The following is a 22,061-nucleotide window of genomic DNA, read 5'->3' as shown; positions in this document are numbered from 1 at the left end:
AATTTGTAGAAGACATTTCTGGATATTGTAAATTTGAACTATTGTTAAAGACTTATTTTGGATTTACGTATTTCATAGGATCATAGAATGGTAGGGTTGGAAGGGACCTGTAGAGATCATCTAGTCCAACCTCCCTGCTGAAGCAAGTTTACCTAGATCAGGTCATACAGGAACTTGACCCACTGGCCGTGCTCTTCTTGATGCATCCCAGGATGCCATTGGCTTCTTGGCTATGAGGGCACATTACTGGCTCATGTTTAGTTTATTATCAGTCAGGACTCCCAGGTCTCTCTCTGCAGAGCTGCTCTTCAGCAGCTTAACCCCCAGCCTGTACTGGTGCATGGGGTTTTTTCTTCCCAGATACAAGACTCTGCACTTGTCCTTGTTGAACCTCATAAGGTTCCTCTCTGCCCAACTCTCAAGCCGGTCGAGATCCCACTGAATGGCAGCACAGCCTTCTGGGGAATCAGCCAGTCCTCCCAGTTTTGTGTCCTCAGCAAACTTGCTGATGGTCACTCTGTCCCCTCATCCAGGTCGTTGATGTTTTTCTCTTTGTTCAATCATTTGGGTTTGTTGTTTGTTTTGCTTTAAACTTTCATTTAGAAGGGAAGCATCTACAAAGTTGGTGACCATTAATGATTTCTGTCTCTTCTGTGTGTTTGGTTTGCCCTCAAAATTTATAGTGATTATGCATATCTATATTTTTAGAAATACACAGATGTGCACTGTGGATTGAGAAACTACGTGAGCCCTCAGCAGCAGGCACAGGAATAGCTGGAAGGAAGAATAGGAATTTCTATGCAAGACTTTTACTTCACATGTTAAAGCGAGGTGTACTGGAAGATCCTTTTACACATAAACCAGAACCAGGAATGCTGAAGACTTTACCTTCATACATGGTGGGTATAACTTCACTTGTTTAAATATCTGAAAATACTTGTAAGTCTGATTTGGCATAAATGTGAAAGCAGTTCTGAGTTAGAGTGGAATTGCATGTGGTAAATACAGGCATTTATGTTACATAGTTTGTAATTCATGTTGGAAGAATCTTTCGATGTGCAAAACCTTTTCTGAAACCTGTTTCTTCTTCAAAGTTCGGGTTCTAAGAAGGGTTATAAAAAATATGTGTTCTGAAGGAACAGAGATAATTTTTATCTTAGTTCTTTGGAAAGATGTAATTAAAGACCCTTGAGGCTATGTTTTGTCTTAATCAGCAGATAGTTCTAGTTCGCGAAAGGAAAAATGTGCTCAAATGAAATGACTTTAGTAGTCTGAGGTGACTGAAAGAAAATAACAGTATTTCACATAGAGACTGTTAAGCTTACAGTTTGTTTTCTGAATGTATGCATATACTGTGTCAATGAATGGCATCAGCTTAGATAACAGTCTGAATTTATACTAAAATTGACCATACTGAAAGAAGTACTGGAAAACATTTACACCATCACCCGTTGTAATTTCTAATCCCAGTTTGCATGGATTGGGAATGTGATACTTGCAAACTTTACTGACTTAGTTGGAAAAAGATGTTTTATGCTGCAGTTGTTCCTGCAAGAAATGACATTAACAGTAGACATAATAGCATTGTGTTAAATACATTCTAGTGTTGATTTTGTATTTATTTTAATTCTAGTCAATTTATTTTGATGAACCAAATTCAACAAGACTTCGGAGTAGTAGCCCAGACTGCTCACCTGACTGGGTAGTGAGAGAACTAGGCAACAGTGAAACTAAGCATGAGGAATCATGGAAGATGTTTTCTAAAGAGGAATCACTTCTAGCAACACCACTTACATATGGGTAAGATTTCTGCACTCGCTTTATTCCATATTTGATTCATGTTGAATAGATGTTTGATTTTTATAGGCTCTGTCTGTATGTTTCAGTTCGTATCTGTGAATTTATTATGCTGCATCATGGACTCATACTGGGTATACTTTATATAGAGAAATGCTGGTAATAGCCTCTGACTCAACTATGTAAGTTTTATGTAACTTTTATACTCTTATATTAATACATTCCTCCATTATGTCTTCTTTTTTGGCTTTGGTAAGTCTTTCATAGTTTGAGCAGTTTAGCAGCAGCTGAAGGGAAGGCTGTAATCACCTGGGCAGGTGATTACTGTGGGATACTCATGGCTTGCACAAAGAGCCCACTAACTAATGTAGAAATAACCCCAGTCCACTTCGTTGCACCATTATATCTCTTCCAGATAATACTCTCTGTAAACTTTGTAACGTACTCTGGAGACTTCAAAAGAAGATAGTAGCTATTGTTCTGGCATACCGAATGCCCATGTAACCACTAATAGCTAAGTATGCAAAATTACTTAATTGTCCCATTTTCTGCTGGAAAATGGTATTAATTAATGAAACTGAGGTGGATTAATCTTCACTATTTATATACAGTTTAAAAGAAAAGAAACAGCAATCGACAAAAAATGTGGGAAGAAGAAATATAGAATATTAAAAAATACTGTAGTCTAAGGTTGTAATGCTCAAAGGAGCTCTTCTATCAAATAGTTTCCAGGGGCTTTTTTCCTACAGAAAATAGACATATAAACAGGCATAAAGATGAGAGATTTAAAGGATGTTCTATCATTGTTGCTTTAAAGTTGGTTTTTTTTAGAGGAAACAAGAGTGTCTCCCTGCAGATGAGCAAGTTTTACTGACAAAAGAAGAAAAGTTAAGTGTGTACAAAGAAAGATTTGATTCATCTTTTTGCAGGCATATTAGTTCTTATTAAACACTTACCTATTTGTTTTGTGTTTCATCATGGCTTCTCTATGAAATAGCAAGATTTCTTTATATTTCCTATAGGCCTAATGAATCTTGGATTACAGAAGGTCAGGCTGGATCAGCTGTACTTGTTAAAACTTGAGAGGCTGAAAATCAGAGCAGCTGCCTCTGAGATACTCTGCTGTGTTGTTTTGTTCTCCTGTGTGGAGAGGATTGTTTGTAATGACTCCATCCTTGTCTGAACAATCTCTCTCTGAGTTTGATTTAGAATGTTTTGATTCGTATCATGCTGTCTAATACAAATACATGTGCATTGTTGGTGACTAGCACCCTCTATGCCTGAATCCTGGATGTTTCTCATTAGGATATCACAAAACTTTCAGTATTGCTCATTTGCAGCTGTACAGCTGAATATCTGTAGCTGCACTTCATGGCCATCCATCAGACAGTCTCTTTTCAAAGGCTTGCAGGAGCCAGTAAGCTTAAGCCACTTATGTAGTGCTGATTAGTTGAATTTAGGGCAGGTAAAGGGATGAAATATATCATGTTATTAAAGCTTGTTTTCATGTTGACTTAGAAAAATCCTGCAGTACTAAGGGTGTGCCAAGCTGGTTAGTTGGATGCTGTTGAAAATCAAGGCTTTTTTCTGTCCTGTTTTGTGAGAATCTTAGGTAAATTTTAGTTTAATCTACATTCTCTTCTTAAATATTTACTTCCAATTCTAGTTTTTCGGATTTGTGCTGATTATCAAGATCTATGCAGGTGCAGTTCAGTCATGGATGGAATTGCTCCTTGTTTGCTAATTTTGTAGTTGATCTTTAAACTCTCTGAAAAAAGCACTTTTAGAGTTAGAGGGTAAATACCGTTTGAAACTCAGTAGGCTCTATGTAAGAGGAGATAAGTCTCACTTCTGTATGAGACTTCTGGTTTGGTTTCATTGGTTTATAAATATGCTCACAGGTTTTGTTTCAGAAGTCTAATTCTTTTTATATATTAATTTAGGATTAGCTTTTATTTTTTTAGACACAGTGATGTTTATGTCACAGTACTAAGTCTTGCATTTAAATATTTCAGCTGTGATTTGTAGAGATGACAGGTGTTGCAATTGACATCATGTTCATATTGAGTACTGTAAAACTTTTCCTCTTGTTTATCTGTTAACTCTGTAATTCTAACAGTAACTTAAGAAGTTGTTCTTGGGACTGATGCATCTCCTCTTTGAGTCCTATGATGTTAATAAATACTAAAGGGCCTCCTGATTGTTGCACTCAAATTGTCTGATCTGAACCTGTGATTTTTACAGTAGACTTGTGGTTTAAGAAAGGAAGGTGGAGAACAGAGAAATTGCTCTCTCTGTTACTGTATTACTACTTTAGGCTTGGTGATAAAAAGAACCTGCTTAACCAGGTTCTGGTATTAGCACAATTCTCCCCTACTAAGCCCAATCTGGCATATTGTCTATCAGCTGGGGTGTTATTTGAGGGCGCTGAGGCAGCATATTCCTTCCTCTGCATCCAGCTGCTGCTTATCCCCATTTGAGAAAGGCTGAGGTAGAGTTCCTCCTACTCCTTCTTGGATTTTTTGCTGTATTTTTTTTCTCTTTTCCCTAACTGGACTCTAGTAGAATATTGGACATCTGACTCCTTTTCCTATTCAATATCTGAACCTGAGATTCATCTTGGTCTGGCAAAGTTCCAAAAGTCATGGGCAGGGTAGTGAAACTATTTCACTTGTGGTTTTTTTTGTCTTGTTGAGCTGTAGCAATACCTGTGCTGATGATGGTTCCCAAGGCTCTGGTGAGTTTTCTGGAAACCTTTACTAGATATCATTTCATGCCAGGAAAAGTGGTTAAATAGGATGGAGTAAATTACTAGTTTAAGGAAATCTGAAAGTGAAACTTGGCTGTAAAGTCATGACTCTGCTAATGAGTACTCATGCCAAGAATGGAGCTGTGTCTTAAGGAAATCTGAATTTGTGATGGCAATTAGAAATTTTGATAACTCTGGATCAAATAAATTAATCTTCAGAGTAATGAGAAACTTTTGTTAAATGTGAGTTACATAGAAAGAAGTACTGAAGGTCAACACTTCAGCTGTTATGTTTTGTAGAAATTTCTTGTTTAATACTTATTTACATATGTCTATATTAAGATGTTAGCTATATTCATTGTATACATCCTATCTTTGTTTGTATTTACAGTTTTGAATGAGCTATCAGTGTAGGTCTAGATGGAAAGTGTGAAATAATTGAGGAAGCTGCAGTTTGGAGAGAGAACCACCAGATGGTGATGTTGTTACATTACACTTGTGTCTCTACTTGGAATGTGGATACGGAAAACTGTATCCGTAGGCATCCAATATATGATGTTGGATAAAAATTTCGCATTCCAACTGCGACTCAGTTCTTACAGATAGACTACAACATTTTCTCAGGGCAAAATAATGTCGGTGAGAAATGGTAGAGTAATTTTTTGATGTTTTTTTTTTAATCTCAATATGCCCTACTTTAAAAGAAGCAAACAAGTGGAGAAGTTCTTTTTGTAGTTATTTTTATCTTGCAGTGCACATATATCTATGTGTGAAGATTTTTGCCTTTCTATAAGAAGTTGTTTGTCTGGCTAGATAAGAAGTAGATAGACAAACCTTACTTGTTAACTGGAGTGTAAGTGAATAAGTCCAAGTCAGTTGATGCTAGATAGGTGCATCTTTATTTTGAAACATGATAGAACTAGTTTTAGGAATGTGTAGTTTGGTTTGAACAGAAACCTGGTCTTTCTGACCTCAGGAAAATTCTACTGTATGTTTATAGATTATGCCTGAAAGACATTGTTAAAGGTTAGTGTGTAGCTGTGCTGAACCAGGAGGAACCAGTGAGTTTCCCTTACTTTGTTCCTAGTAGGAAATTATTTACTAATCTCCTTTATTAGCAGCAAATTGCTTCCTTCTCCCATGCTAGCTCACTGTTTTGACTGAAGCAGGAGGTCATAGGGCTGGTTTCAAGACTCTGACCATTCTCCACTCACCTGCCGTGGGAGGAAAAAAGAAATAAATCTTCTGATTTCTGGAGCCTGACTCATGTTAGCAACAGGCTGGAAAAGGGAGTGAGCCAGCAGTATATGCTTGATATGAGAAAAATTGTGGCCCTTCTTTAATGGTCTCTTCAAATTGTTTTTAGAATCAAGTAAAGCAACTTCCTTGTCAGTTCCTCTTGAAAATAGCAAATATAAAACTGAGAATAAATGTAGAATTTTCCCTCCATTTTGTCAATTAAAATATTACAGATAACTTGAGTTGGTTGGAATATTTCTTGCTGTTGTGTAATCTCTTAATGATAGAGGCAGGAATTCTGTTTTCCTTAAACAATTGGAACTTTATTAGATTGGTAGGTAACCTGAGTATTTTCCAGAAAAGAAGTCTGATAAAAGTGCAGAGTTACAGGCAGGCACCGATTTGTCTCCTTTTCATTTGACACAAAATCATCTTTCATTAAATCTTGTTAATAAACACCCAATTTGGAATGCTAGAGACAGTGATTGTATTATATTTCTTTTGATCTTTTTTTTTGCCTCTAAGACTTTGTTTATCTAAACTATTTACTGCTTTGTTACTTTGCATCCATACAAGTTGTTGGTATTTATTGGTGCCAGAAGGGAAGGTATGCTCCCAGTTGTTGTATTTCACTGTTCCCTGCTGTTTTGATGAAAGCTGGAGCAGTGAAGCTTCGTGGAAAGTTTGTGTTTGTCTTCCTAGAAGTGACTAGTTTACATTGTACAGCCCACAGTTGTCTTTATGTTCATAAATACTTAATTTGTCTCGGTGTCTTTTTGGCATAACTTACTATCTGATTTGCTGCTGGATGGAAAGAATGAAAGGTATTTTAATGGTCTAATTTGGTTTTAATACACTATAGCTAGTCATAGGAAGGAGAATGGACTAACAGGAGTTTTTGATCGCTTTAATACGTGTGCTGAAGGGTGTTTTGCTACTGGTTTGGTTCTTTTGGTCTATCGAACTATCTAATAAACTCTTATAATTTTGATTTTATTTTGTTCCAGGCTGTTCTTTTCTGTCCCTGTTCTGTAGTTGAGAAAGGTTGGTTGACCAGGTCCATCAGCAAAGGTTGTCTTTGCCTATTTGCTATTCTTCCTTTCCTTTTGTTCAAATATTTTACTTATGACAAGAGCTTTTCCAGAAGATCCCAATACACTTCTTTTCTCTACAGGACAGAGTATTGTGCTGTCCTTGATTTCTGCCTTGCAGGCCTGTTTTTTACTGCCCCTCCATACATACCACTTCAGTCCATAAAATAGAGCTGAAATGAAATGCGAGTAATGTGATCTTTATGGCTTGTTTCTTTGACTCTCCACCTTGGCTTTCCAACCTGCTGAGCTGTATGTGTGGTTCTTGTGCTTGTCTTTAGTAATAGAAATGCAAAGATCACTTTTTAATGTACTGTGCTATAGATGATATTTCTGGTGCTTTTGTTGGTGTGTTGTTTTTTTGGATGATGGTTTTTCAATGGAATGCTGAAGGCTTTTGTTTGCATTTAACATGCCTTTAATAAGAATTTTTTGATGTTTTTACATCTTGACAATTATTTTCTCTTATTTTAAAAGATTTTATTTTACAGTTAACACCTTATGTGTACTACGAGTTATTGCAAATTGATTCTACTCTTTCTGTTAATAACAGAGAAAGATTGAAGCACAATGAGAAGACAGCATTAAGATCCCATTCCATGAGTCCTCCTCACCAGCAAGATGAAGATATCCTCACCACATCACTGTCTGTAAGATGCATCTCCTTTTTGCCATAAGACCTGCTCTAGTTTCAATGAATTGTTTCTGACTATCCCCATAAAGCTGTTATTTCTAATTTTATGGGTTGTGATCTCTGTGTACAAGTGCAGACTTTTGGGACAGAGTGACAGGAGGGACTGAAGCTCATCAAATCTGCCCTCTGTGAGTGCAAGGGAAAAGAATTTCATGTAGGATGCTCTCGATTCATCGTAATGGTTGACCTCTGTTTAGTGTAGTGTGTTTAATGTCTGCTACATTGTTTTCCCTAGGCTTGGCAAACTCACTGTATCGACATCATCTTGTATTTTGCAATAGGAGATTAAAGCAAGCTGCCTAGATGTCTTTGGCTCTCTTTAATGATGGCTGACCTCTGAAAGAGTGAATGTTGGACAGTTTGTTTTATCAGACTTTCCAGAACTAGTGTTATGGCTCATGGAAGGACACTAAACACACTTCATATAAAAACCTTTCAGTCCAAAATATTTAATGATATTGTATGTATAATTGCAAGCATTTAAACTCATAATTACACCTGCAAAATATGTTACCAACAAGAGTGCTGCTTTCCTATGTCTCGTAGCCTTGTAGTGGTCTTACTGTGGGAGAGGTCTGTCTCCTGTGGTTCCTTCACCAAAACCACTGCATTTATAATATCTCATTCCTCTATGAAACACTGAATCCACTGTATGTATGTTGTAGGTTTGCCCACACTTAATTGATTGTATCAGAAGAACAGTTTAGAAGTATTGCAGCTGGCAGGGGACTTTTGATGCCTGAGCAGTTCACACACACAGTTCTTACCTGTCTTTAATGTGCACAGTCAACAACTTATGAGGACATGCAGTGCAAGTGGGGTAAATGGAAGCTTGCTTCTGAGGTCTGTCTTTCTGAGCAGGTTTGTGCTCTGCTATGTGTTTGGAATAGAGGAGTAGCAAGGGGATGCTTTATCACAGTAGACTACAAATGGTCTGTGGGCAAAAAATGAATGTCTGTGCTCCAGACTCTGGTTGGCATGGATGTACTTCTGTGTGCTTCATTGTATCTATGCAAATGAAATTTTAAAAAAGAAATGTCATCATTAAAAATAAAGAAATAAAACCAGATGCTGGATTTGCCAAATTTCTCCTCATTGGTTTCCTGTTGTGTTGTTTTGGTTTTTCTCTTGATTTCAAGAAATATTTCTCATGGAACAGTTACTGTAAAAGAAAATATTTCCTTCAGTTGAAACCTGCATTTGGGGTTTCAGAGTTTCTTGGTATGGGTTTTTTGATTTGGAGTTTGTTTTTCTGTTGTTTTGTTTATTTTTTTTTCCTGGCACTGCCACAGGCTTCCAGGGCAATGTTAGACAAATCACTGCACTTCATTGTTCTTCAGCTCCGTATACTGGATTCTCCTGTGATTACAGCTTTAAAAGGCCCTTTAAGTGAAATAATCCTCTCTTGCTTTGCCAAACAGTTTGATGAATATTTGGCTGGCTGGAACAAATAGTATCTTGTTCTGTTGTCAGTGATGCACAGATGTTCTGGTGTAATTTAGGCCCAGGTAGAGGAACAGGGAATCTTTTAAGAAACATTAAGAGTTGCCTCAACCAAGTGTTGATTAACTGAAGTCAACACTATTCACTGACTGCTCATAATAAATGAGCAGATTTTAAACATAGGTGCTTGCATGCCAATGCACAAACCTCTTGCTAACCAAACTTACTGAGATAGTCTTTTGCACTTCTATGTTCATTTTTTTTCTCAATAGTGTTGTATCTCAGCTAAGGAAAAAAAATCTGGTACCAGCTTCCTTATTTGATACATTAAATACAATCAGTTACTGTTATCCTACAGGAAAAAACTTTCTCCTGAAAGGCATAGCCTTGAGCAACAATAACCACAGTCCTTACTGAATGTTGGAAATGTTTCTGCAGAGAGGACCTCTATCCTGAGCTGAGCTGCAGCTACTCTATCCTCAGCTTTTGCAGCTCTGCCCACTGTAACTATCTCTGCCTTGTTGGGGTTTCTTTTATTATGTTTTCTGATTTGGAGGCTGATCAGATGATCTCTGAATTCTGGGTTAGCCTCACAAAAGGTACTGTGGGGATGGATTGTTTCTAGAATAAGTGTGTTATGTGAAAAATGGACTCTTCTAATTTTTGTTTAGTAAACTCACCCTTTGTAAAGGAGACCGTTGCTTTGGAAATAAGTAAACTAAAGAACAACATTAAAGTGAGGAGGCAGTCGAATTTATTCTCTGAATTCCTTTCGTAGCACAGAATCCTAGTGGTAATTGAGCTATTTAGATTAAAGCTGTCAAAGGTATCATGAGATTATTAGGAAGTGCAGTGTAGACATGGCCAAGTCGGTGAGAAGCTTTATTTTTGACTATGTATCTGCCAGATCTTCTGATATTTTGACTTTGTTTATGTTCCAGGACCATCATCATAAAAAGGCCATTTCTTTGGATGACAGTGACCTTGAAGCACGTCTCAATAGTTGGAATCTTGGGGTAAATTAAACAGTGCATTTCTTATTTATTGACTTGAAATGAAAACTCCTTAGCGATGTAATCTGCATCTCTGAATTTAGTTAACAAAACTTTATGTAGGAAACAATCTTTTAGAAATGAATTGGTAAAATTTGGAAAGGTTAACTATGAATATACCATCTTGAGAGGAAAGTGTTAAAAATGCCTTGTTTTATTTAATATAGTTATTAATCAAGTAAAAAATGTCTGCTGGTCAAAACCAAGTTTTGTGCTCTGGTAGAAATTCAAACTGTGTCTTGATAACAACATTATTTTGAATTTCTGCTTGTATAAATTAAATGAGTGGCTTTCTGTATCCTTTTTTTAATGAATACCAACTTCCTAAGCCATCAGTACAACTCAACTGGTTTTATTTTTGCCACAGTTTGCCTCCTTTTCCAAGTGTTCAAGAGGCTTTTCAGTGTGTTAAACCTTTTTCCTCCCCTTTGAATGATTAGAATCTTTAGACCAGCTCTGTAGCTCTTACTCATGGAAAGAATAGCATGTGTGAATTGCTTTGCTGAGGAAAGGATCTACCTTTGTGGAAGCTTCTGTAGTACTTTGGCCTATGTTCTTGTGTGGCCTTGGCTTTAGAATGTGTTTGTGAATACAGTCCTTTTGCTACTACGCTCAGATTTGTCCCGACTTTGATATATCAAAACTGAAGTATCTGAAAGAGAATCTACTGTGGGGATAGAATAAGGAGGAGTTCTTCATTGGGCAGCCTGACAACTTCAGAACTAGTGTTTATTGGATATCAGAAAAAATGTAGAAGCTGTCTCCCCAGAGCTTTCCATGTTTACAGCCAGAAGGACTTTAATCTGTATTAGAATTTTTTCAGATTTTAAACCACTGTTGAAAATACTTCAGTAAAATCAAGTTTTCAAGCTTTCAACTTTTCTTAGGACTTAAACACATCCTTAATATTTTCAGGCTGGTGTAGGGCAAGAGGTGAATACAGTGAGGCAGTAAATATATTTTTATAAGTAGAGATGAAAACAAGTGCTAGCTAAGATTGTGAAACTCTATTCATCTTCTTTGATGTTTGCATACACAAACTTAATATGTGGGCCTTGATCTGTGTGTTGTTCCTGAGCAGTTAATCAAATATTTTGGACCTAAATATGTCAGACAAATTAAAGTTTCATTTCAGGCTACTGTTGAATAAGACTTTACTCCTTAGATTGTATTTTCTGTGGTATAGCCCATGACAGTTCTAAGGTCATAGTCAAGTTCCTTCTCTCTGTACCTATATTGTGCTGTATTTTTTTTGTTATATTGTTTTGTCTTCTTTTAACTCTTCCCACTGCACCACTAAATCTTTAACCTATTTGATTAGGAATAATATTGTTGTAACTTTGTTAAATAGAAATGATCTTTAATAAAGTATTTGTTTTATTTTCTTCCTCATTTTCTACTTATTCTCACAGGATGAAAGCTTGCTCAGTTATGTATGGGAAAGAGGGCAACTGAAGTTCCTTGGTGTTCCTGTTGCTGTTTTGGTTCTTGTTAGCATTGTAAATGCAAATTGCTTGCTTTACTTCTGAAAGGAAGGAACTCTTGACTTTGAGATAGTCCAGGAGCTACCTTTCTCCAAACTGAAGGTGGAGATTAGTGGAAATACTAGTCTGGGTACATGGTATTGCTCCTTGGAGCTCCTGTAGAGTAATACAAGAACAATTTCTAGCACTTCCAGACTCAAATGAATATATTTTCCAGGAATTGTACTATTGTAGGGTGAGGGGAGTGGATCTCTGGAAAGCTTTTCAGTAGCAGTCAACTCCAATTTACAAAAGCACTGTGCAGGTGTCTGAAACAAATGTGCAAACAGTCACTTGCAGATTTTGGATATTTGGGTGGTGTATGAGCAGATAGTTGTAATACCTTGAGCTTTTAAAGCTGCTTTAAGGGGAGAAACTTGCTCATGGGCATTTTACAAATTGTTCCAATTGATGCTGACAAAGAATCTCTTTATATCCAGCTTTTTTATGTCAGTGTTGATCTCCCTCCTTGCTTATCTCTTCAGTTTTCTTTGTCTTTTTATTTCTTTTTCTAATTGAAATTCCAGTTTGCAATCATAATGTGTTGATAATGGATGGTTATTAAACTGTGATGATCCTCCACTGATATGGGAGCTCTCTTGGATAACAAATTGGCTACTGTGACACATATAAATCAGTTTTTCAAGTCTCCTCTCCAGGGATGGTAATTAAACAAGTCGCTAGTGAGAGACTTTGATTGCCTGATAAGACTTGTTGGGTGTTACCTGACAAAGGGGATTTGAGGTTGTAGAAGAGAGATCTATAAGGGATTACTGTTGAATCATGTTTCCCTGCTATGGATCACAGCCTCCAGTGGGTTCCTAAAGGATCAGGAAGTCTTAACTGGAGTTTTATGCTTAAATAAGAATATGTAATTGCTCAAAAGAAATGCTTACTAAATTATGGCAATACTTCAGGACCTTTAAAGTTTGAGCATGAGATGTGACTGTTATTATTTGTAAGCATTTACAGTGCTATAGGGGCATTTATCTGTCTTTTGCCAGCCACATTCACAGACTGAGAAACTTAATTTACAAGAAATCCCATCTCAGATAGAGAAGACTCTTTACCCAAAAGTATACTTCAATAGTGGGGAAAAGTTAGGAAAGAAAGTACAGAATGGCATTTACTTTGGAATCTTTAATGTAAAGAACAGTTTTTTCTTAAAAAGCTTTTAAAAATTTCCCCTTTTTTGGAGGTTTTACTTGTGCATCAAGGAATAAATGGGAAAGCAAGGCTGCTACTCTGGCAAAGAATGTGTGTTTTGGTTTGTTTTTCTTGCTTTGTGGGGACAGAGCTGATCCTGGGAAATTTGGACAAGTTCTCAGTAAGAATTGTTGAAATTTCAGGAAGCCATTCTCATTTCAAGCCAGTACATATGGAGAATATGCTTTTGTTCAGAATCTGCAGATATCTAGATAGGTGCTGTACATAAAGGTCAGAAAAGCTTAGCACCTTCCAACTGCCAGTTGTTGCGAAGTCTTCACAGTTCCAGTATAGGCTTCTCTGGATTATAATGACCAGTTATAAACTGATAATTTATTTTTACCCTTATTTTTGGGTTTCTATTTCTCTGATATATTCTAAATTTCCCCTTTGTCAAAAGTCTTATATTTTTAAGGTCACATGCTGAACGTGTTTTCACTTTTTATCATATCCTTATATCAGTGGCTGAGATTTTATTCTAGTTATTAAAAATACTGTGAAAAGTCTTAGGAAAAAACTGATTTCTCTGCTAAGCAGAGAAGTCAAAGCTTACCAGACTGTAATATGGAGTCTTCAGATATTTGTTATTAGTAGTAGTAACATTTTCACCATGAGAAGTGAGACTATTACTTTGCTAATGCTGTTGCTTCTCACGAGTAATGAAAGAATTTTCCATCTGCCTTGCAACATTCCTGATTATCTCTAACAAACACTTTATTGTTTGTGTTCTTTAGATTCTAGTCATGCATGGGTAAATGTTTTATTAAAAGAAATTGAGTATTGATTGTGATAAATTTGCTTTTCATACGTGGAATAGTAATAGAAGCTAATTTTAAATATCCTATAAAGATGAGTTTTTCTTACTGACTCTTATCTAAGCTGATGTGGGGACCACATTAAGTGTTCATGCCTTGAAGTTGCAATTGCAATGCAGAAAAGAAGAAATCCTTTCGTATTTGTTTGAAGGGAAAAGTTTCAGAGCCAGGAAATACACAAATTCAGGTGATATTTGGTCATGTTAATCCTTTTACCCTTCTTTGTTGTTCTTTAGCTATATTAGAATATAATAAAATTCCCTCAGCTATCTTCTTGTATTAACAGCTGTCAGTAAACTTCATGACATTGCAAACTTAGTACACTTCATCAACAGGCCATCCTCACATTCCCTTTAGTTGTGTCTCAAAAAATAATTAAATATTGTGAAATATGAGTAGTGTCAGGAAAAGAAACTTACTGGATAATGGAATTAAACTTGTTGCCTTTTCTTTTTTTCCTCTTGTCTACAATCTAAAAGGCCTAACTACAAACACAATTTTTTGACAGAAAATTTAAGTTATATAAAAGACCAACAATGAGTTAAACTCCTGTATGTTGTTACCTGACCTGCCTATATATACATATGTCTATTTTTCATGATGCTTCTGATAATTTCATTTGTCACTGAATTGTAGCCTATTTTAGGTGTGATAAAGCAACACTTTTAAACATCCCTGGAAAATCAGCATTTGATTTTAGATATAAAGCATAAAAAGAGATTGTACCCTGGGGAAATAGCAAAGGGTTTTTTAATCAGGGAGAAGGTAATTTTTCATCACTGGAATTCAGCCAGGACAAGAATTAACTCTTCAGCTTTTACCAGAAATCATGTGGGATCTTCAGTACAAAACGTCTGGACACTTGGATCTTGGCCAGAAGAGTTTATCATGAGGAATGTAATTATCTAATAAAGGTTTAAGAGGACTTAGACCAAAGAAATTCCATGGTCAGTGGCTTGCAATACATTCTCCTTTCTTGCAGAAATTGTAGATAACACAGGGTTAAAGGAGACGCAAGCATAGAGAATTCTTGGGTGGCTACAGCAGCAGTATATGTTATGCCTGTTTTGTGTACTTGGCTCACATCTGCCAGTGTCTTTCCAGTCTAGTTAAGCTCAACCATTTCTGTACAAACCATTTGATTATCTTTTGTTTGGTTTCTTAGACTGTCTGCTTACTATAAACATACCTACTGTATATGTTGTGGTGTTGGAGGGCAGCAACACTGTAAAAACTTTCCCACAGTGAACTCCAAGTGATGTTGTGACTTCAAAAAATAAATTCAACTTCCATGCTGACAAACAATCTTCATGTGCTTTAATGTCCTTCCACTAAGACTGCAGAAGCAGCATTAAAGTAAACTTCTCTACAAATTATGATGTTAGATAAGAATGTCCTTACTCAAATTTCCTGAAGCTACTCAGCAGTTATTTCTGTAGGGAACATGCTGGCTGGCTGGGTTTGTTAGATTAAAGTAAGAACTTAGGGCAAGGTTCAGTTTAGTTGTTTACCATTTCAAAATCTTAAGTGTTCTTAACTCTTTCATGTGTGGTTTTTTTTCCATCTTTGTTATGAAAACAATCACATTTTGTCTTTGAAGAAGCTTAAAGGGGAATGTGTATCAAGCCTGCTGATCCAAATGGTTTGGGTTTTTTTCCTGAACCTTAATATATACAACATATCTTCTGATTCTGTTACTGAACTGTAATAAGCTACAGTTGTGTATTATTGAAGCTAAGTGTACCTTGATAAACATCTTCAAAAGAATGGAATGTGACTTTGGAAGGAGTGGAATGGAAGCATAACGTTAACGTTGTCATTGTGGTATTTACTGTGTCAAAAAAAGCAGAAGCTTTGGTGTAAGTTTCTGGAGTGTGACACACAAAGCCTGTATACTCTTTGCAGCCTGAGATATGAAATATAGCTGATGTCCTGAGGATGAGTCTTGTGGAAATACTTGGTGCTAAAAATTGTGCTTTTTCTGCCCTGTCTATGGCTTTGGCACAATTTCAGCTGTTTGCTGTTATTGGTGCTTCACTCATTGCTTGCATTGGTAGCTTTAAAATGGGATATTCTTGACTGCTTTAGGAGTTAAAATTGAAAACACCGAATTTAAAATGACTGATATGCTTCAAACTCACTTTTGGAATCTGTGTTTTCATGCAGATTTCTGCCCTATCTTTTTCAACTTAGAAGAAAAAAAAAGAATTTCCATAAAGTAGATGATTTCTGTTCAGTAATGGGAATCTGATATCCAAAGCCTTCCCAACTCTGGTTTATGAGGACTGTAGTAGTAGAAGGTGATCATGCCAGTCCTCACTAACTGAAGTATGTTTTGTTGTCTGCTTGACTGCCTCATAGAACAGGAGACTCTAAAAATCTTTTCTACAAAGAAATTAAAACTGCTTGTTTCATTAAGAAGTGGTATTTACAAATTGGCCTTCAATTCCTGTTAAAATAAAGATGTCTTTCATGATGACATTATTTGGTTCATGCTCTTAAAAAAGCATGTGATTTACTGTTCTTCTCATGGCAGCCCTTCAGCTTCATACATATGTATTTTGGTTTCTATGACCTTTTGCTTATTATTTTTAAATTTGCATGTTTCTCATAAATACAAGCTTTTTTCTTTTTTGGGCATTCTTTATTGTGATATTCCCTCTTTAATGTGGTATGATTTTTGAGAACAAGAAGTTTTGCAGAAGACCAGCATGAAAAGAATGAATGTTGAGGCATTAAATGTTTACAGATCAGTTTAAGTGGATATAATCCACAACAAGTAACAAAGTGGGAACATTTAACTTCAAAGCACATATGGCTGCTGTTACAAAATCAAAAAATGCAAGACTTAGGCCATACAAAGTATTAGAGACACATTTTCCTTCTTTTTCATAAACAAGTAGGATATACCTTAGCTTTTTAGATCGGTTTTGAAATGAAGACTGTAAACAGCTTAATTTCATGGTCAGAGAAAGTATTTAAATTAATTATAAATATTTATAATAATTTTTAGCTTTTAAAAAAGCAAAAGTGAAAGGTGATTGTATCCATTTGGCATGAGAGAGCTTTTGGAAAGCAATTAGGGCTTTGAAATTTGTTTCTGCAGCCTTAGACTTCTGAAAATACCACCAGGTATTAGCGAAGGCTTTCAGTGTTACCTGCTGTGCAGTTTTCTGGACAGTCAGATCCAGGGGTCTGTCTACCTTGAACTTTTGGCAAGCTGCCTTCATTCCTGGTTACCTGCACAGGTGATGAGTAGGCATGTGGGATGGGTTGGAAGTAGGTGAAATGAGCTAGAAGGAAGAGTATAATACTAGTAAAATGAGAGAGTATTTCTTTTGCAGTAAGTGCATCCAGGATTCCTTTGTTCACTGATATCTACCCTGTTCACTAATATCTACTAAGACACCAAAAAAAATCCTGAAAGAAAGTCAACCCAGGATTCCTTGTATGAAAGAAAGTTTTTGTGTCTGTTTTAATAAACTCATTGTCAAGAAAAAGAAGTAGATTGAGAAACCAAATAATTTGACAAATAGACTTTTTATGCTTTGTAGTATTAAAATGTGGGGTAATACTATCCATTGAAATGGAATGTATGTGTTGAACATGTAGATACATACAACTACTTCTGGATGAAATATGACAGCTCTTCAACAGCATGTAGAAATCCCACATGACCTTTTAGGAGAGGAAATGAATGATACTGTATCAGATTGAAATTTCAGAGGGATTAAGCCTCTTTTTCACTGATAAATTCAACACACAAATGCATTTAATGGTATTGCAGAAAGTGCAAGCATTTGATATATTTGCCATGCCTCATAGATCAACTTAATGGTTTTTTTTTTTAGAGTGTTGTAAGATGTGTATTGCAATCACATTCAAATTCCAAATCTCACTGCCACATTTTACAAGATTATACCCTTGAAAGCTTTTCTTGGGTGTTATGTTTTCTCTGTGATGTGATGTTTGTGCCTCATGGTCTGAGAAAATTAAAAAGATATAGATGTCTGATAGAGGAAGTGGGTTGTGAGCGATGTTTTGTATTCAGTTCTTAAAAATAGTGATTGAAAGAGCTGCCTTAATTATACAGTACTGTTAATGAATTATTTCCTTATGTTTTGTCTCTATGACTTGCATATGTGGATATAGCTTCAATGCTCTCAACTGTAATTTTTCAAGAACACCAGATTAAAATCACTGGACTCTGTAAATTTGTTCTAGCTTTACACTAATTTACACAATTTAAATGAAAGTTTATCCACTAAAGTTGGCAATCCTTTGTGTAACCTATGTATTTAGCTGCCAAATTCTTTTGGAAGGCATTGGAAGGCTTTCTTAAACCTGGTGTGTACATCCAAAGGCATGCTTCAATCTGTTTTATCATTGCTCTTTGAGTGATAATGGTTACTGTGTGAAGAAAACCCTCACTCATAGAGGTTAACTCTCAAATGATACACCTGAAGTTGGCATTGCAAACTTTTTTTTTAACCATTTGGAGATATTTCTTACTGTTGATAATAAATAATAGGAGATTTCTGACATGATTACCTTTTCTCTAACTTGTTTTTCAGTTAGAAAATCCAAGATACTTGCGGGAAAAACCGATGCCAGTGTCTTTGGTAGGTAATAATATTCCCTTCATATTTTATAAGGGAGAACAAACACACTTAGTATTTTTTTCATTTCTGATTAGCATTGATTTTACTTGGTGTTGCTGCTTTGAACTTCAGTTGTTTTGAACTTTTTCTCATTCAATAGATGACATCCAAAATTGGCCTAGGAAAAAACAGCACTTTTCGTGATGAACAAGCACTAGTTCGAATGCGTGAAAAAGAGGTAAGATTCTCTTTAGGAAAAGCAAATTAGACCCAAATTAGTAAATTAGGTAGTTTTCTTTGGAAATTGGGTATTCACAAAGAAGTTTGTTACACCAGAAAACCTCAGGTAAGTTTTTTGTTAAATACTTAATGTGTTTCCCTGTTACTTAGGGAGTAGAAGAGACTTTCTGATACATTTACTGTTCCTTTGATGGAGTTTTTATTGTAGAAGAGTTTGAATTCTAGAAATTTTCAAAACTACCTTTTGAAAGAAGCAATGGAACCCTTGATTTAGTGAGGATTTCTGTTTATTTCTATATACCTTTCAAAATCTGGAGATCTGGTCTTTATTAAGACCTCTGTTTCTATATTTGCTTCGTCTAGCTCTAGTTGAAAAAAGTTGTGTTCCTGTGATGGTTTTGTCTCAGTTCATTTAAAACATCAGTTATGAGATAAAACTCAAATAGGCTAGATTTAGCACACAGATATTTCAGATTCCTCTGAGTCCATGGAAGCATTACTTTTGGTCAGTCAATAATCCAGTGGTCCAGACTTCAAGGAAGTACATGTATTAGGAAAATAGTTTTAAAACATCCTAACCCAACCCAGCTCTCTTGGCAAATCGAAGCTTGTGTGTGGAGTTCCCAAATTATTCACAAGTACTTAGACTCACACAGGGCTCCAAGTATGTACAACTTGGAAAGGAAGGGACATCATCTGCAAACCATGGCATTGTCCCTCCTTTTACATGGTGTGTTGTAAGGACACTTAGGAATTAAAACTGTCCTAAAGTTACTTTCAGGGCACTTCAGAAGACAACTTTAAGTGAGTTAAAGGAAAGGATAATTTGACTTTGCAGATAGTTCTGGGTTTTTATGAAATAATGTTGATAGCTGGCAGTCTAATTTGATGCTTAAACACGCAGCCTGAAATGGTGGTTACACCATACAACTGCCCCTCACTTTCTCTGCTCTAGTCTAATATTCACTGTTCTTTTGTATTGACAATACTTACATCACCATTGCCTCAGGATGAGGCAGAGTTTCATAAGATGTGAAAATAGAGTAAAAAATAAATAAAGTGAAAGCACCATGTTGTCATTTAAGTAATACTTTCAAATTAAATAAACAGGAATGCATGCCAAGTAGCTGTGTAAAATACTCATCAGATACTTTGCTAGTTCAGTGGAAAAATCCTCTAAACCACACAGTAAAAATCCAGTGCTTTTTGCTAATGGTATTCAACTGTGGGCTGGTTTAAACTGGAAACCTTATAGACAGTATTTCACAATCACCATGTGTGTAATATTAAGTAGAAAAGTGTGTTTTCATCTTATTTTGTTTGTGAAGCTGAACTGAGAATAAAGCCTTTTCATTTATAGAATGTAAATGTATAAACAGAAAAATAGGACTGTACAAAAGAGTATTAGTAAACTTTTAACTGTTTTTAACCTCTTTGTAGTGGAATGAGAGAACATAAAATAGGATAACTGTGGTGTTTTACTTTTGACCTTCAGACCTTTGTTCATAAACCATTCCTGCACCTGTTTTGACTCTGTAATGCTAAACACATGGCCGTGTTCAATGATAACCACATCAGAGATTGATGAAAATATGAATAGCATAGGCAGTGGGTTTTAGTCATATTTTCCCCAAATACTACTGAGATGGATTAAGCCATTTGGGAAACTGTCATGGGCGAAAAATCATGGATTCAAACAGAGAAGATGCAACAAAACAGGAATATATCAGTTTTCAGCAGTACAGCAAAATGGAACAAATGGTATGGCTGGCTTATCTTGATAAACAGGAACAAGCCTCCCTTTGAACTTCACCTTTGGTCATCCCGCGTGCCACCCAATACCCCACAGAGCAGAGGAGGGATGAAACCCCTCTTCTTTTTTTCTTTCAGGAAAACAGAACCAATATCACTGCTGTGATATAGGTTTGAAATTCTTCTGAAAACAAAAAAGCACCCAAATTTAGCTGTGTTAATAAATTACAGTGTTTTGTTAACCTTTCTCAAAGAGGTAGTATCCTTTAAAGAAGCTTTTGCCTTTCTTTAAAGAAATTGTTTTAGTTTTTCATTGTGTCAGGATTCATTTTTTCTTAGTGTTTTTCTCAATTTCCTTCTGTTTTGTTTCTGTAGCAAAGATATTTATTTAGCTAGACTCAGCAAATGAAACCTGAACAAATCTGAGGCAACAACATTGGAAATAATTTTCTCATTCTTTTAAATTGCAGGTTAGAAATTAACACCAGGACTAAACTTGTACTGAGCTATATACCACCCTGTAAATACTTATTTTTTTAGTCAACTTGGCAAGTTCAGTGCTTTGTGCAATAACGGTATTATGAAGCTTCATCTCTCTGGGTTAACTGAGATCATGGAGCATTTTCAGTGTTTTTGTTGACTTTATCACTGTGCTTCTGTCACTTTTCTGTTTTGATTTTTGGAATCCAGTAATAAACTCTTTGGACCGTGGAGCACAGATGCTTTACCCACCTCTTGTGTACTAAAGCAGTCACAGTAGAAATTGTCTTTCATCCAATCAGCTGGAGTAGGAGTTGGTGCAGTGCACCTGGAGGGAGGTATCATGTGGAATGGGGACTGAAGAAGAGCACGTATATGTCCAGAGAAAGGGAGAGATGAGCTGGGTAGTCAAAGATAGCTTAGAGAATAGGAAGAAGATCTTTTTTTCCCCTGAAAATGCACTTTCATGCATTGAGGACCAGAGCAAGATGAAAAAGGGGAAGGCTGCCTTGGTTTGGTATTCTAAGATACAACGTTTTTCAAAAATCTAGTTAGAATCTTTATCTTTGTAATTGTTATGTTTTTCCCTTTTGGGTTTTTTTGGTGAATCAGCACTCCTATTTATTGCTTTTCATAACTTTTGTTTATAAAGATGATGGAAGCATGTATATAGTTTTATTGCTCTACAAGTGTTGAGAACTAGTGATATATTTGCGTTAGGATAAAATCAGCGTGCTGCAGTGATGATGTTATAGTTATGTCTTGGTCTGGCTAAAAGTGTTCTGAATTTAAGGTGTTGAAAGCAGGAGATTTACTGTGCTTCTCACTTATCTGGCAAGAGATTATAACTTCAATTGGACAGACTTGCATGAGTGCTGCGTTACAGATTGTCCCCAAAAGGCACCATACATAGAATCTAGAGGAAGGAATGCAGGGAGGAAACAAGGTTGTAGAACTTGGGAGGGAAAGGGAATAACACTTGCTGGTGCTATCATAGAAAAGAGGTGGGGTTTTAGGAGGGGAAAAAGCTAACTCCAAAAACTTGAAGATTGAGATATGTATCCCTGCAGTTAGGAGCTAGTGATCAGTGAGCATTGTGCTTTTGGTTTTGGTTTCTTCCTCTTAATTTCTCTGTTCTAGAGCAAAGTATTTAAATGCATTAATTAAACATTTAATCATGTCAAGATAAAGGCAATAAATAAAACTTACATGGAGCCAGTATCATGAGAGGAGGACTCATTAAACTGAGCTTTTATCAATATAAAATTAACATTATTTTGCTTTTAGCTAGATCATGGGTTTGATTTTTATTTCTTAGTGAAAACAGATTTCAGTCATATCTTCCAAGAATGGTAACAAAATATATCAATATTGTTCTA

The 22,061-nt window shown here is 36.0% G+C and overlaps 1 protein-coding gene across 2 annotated transcripts in view; it reads left to right on the top strand.

Moving 5' to 3' along the window:
• The window catches only part of CEP112 (centrosomal protein 112), a 157,148-nt gene that overhangs the window by 1,344 nt on the left and 133,743 nt on the right, over positions 1-22,061 (top strand). For both annotated transcript variants that reach the window (XM_062010711.1, XM_062010710.1), the window contains exons 3-8: positions 709-899; positions 1,634-1,800; positions 7,430-7,526; positions 9,955-10,029; positions 18,184-18,231; positions 18,371-18,448. In XM_062010711.1, coding sequence (XP_061866695.1) covers positions 709-899; positions 1,634-1,800; positions 7,430-7,526; positions 9,955-10,029; positions 18,184-18,231; positions 18,371-18,448 — 656 coding nt within the window. The remainder of the gene's footprint in view (positions 1-708; positions 900-1,633; positions 1,801-7,429; positions 7,527-9,954; positions 10,030-18,183; positions 18,232-18,370; positions 18,449-22,061) is intronic.

Source organism: Colius striatus, chromosome 18, assembly GCF_028858725.1.
Source record: "Colius striatus isolate bColStr4 chromosome 18, bColStr4.1.hap1, whole genome shotgun sequence".
NCBI lineage: Eukaryota > Metazoa > Chordata > Aves > Coliiformes > Coliidae > Colius > Colius striatus.
This window is presented reverse-complemented; position numbering and strand designations above follow the sequence as displayed.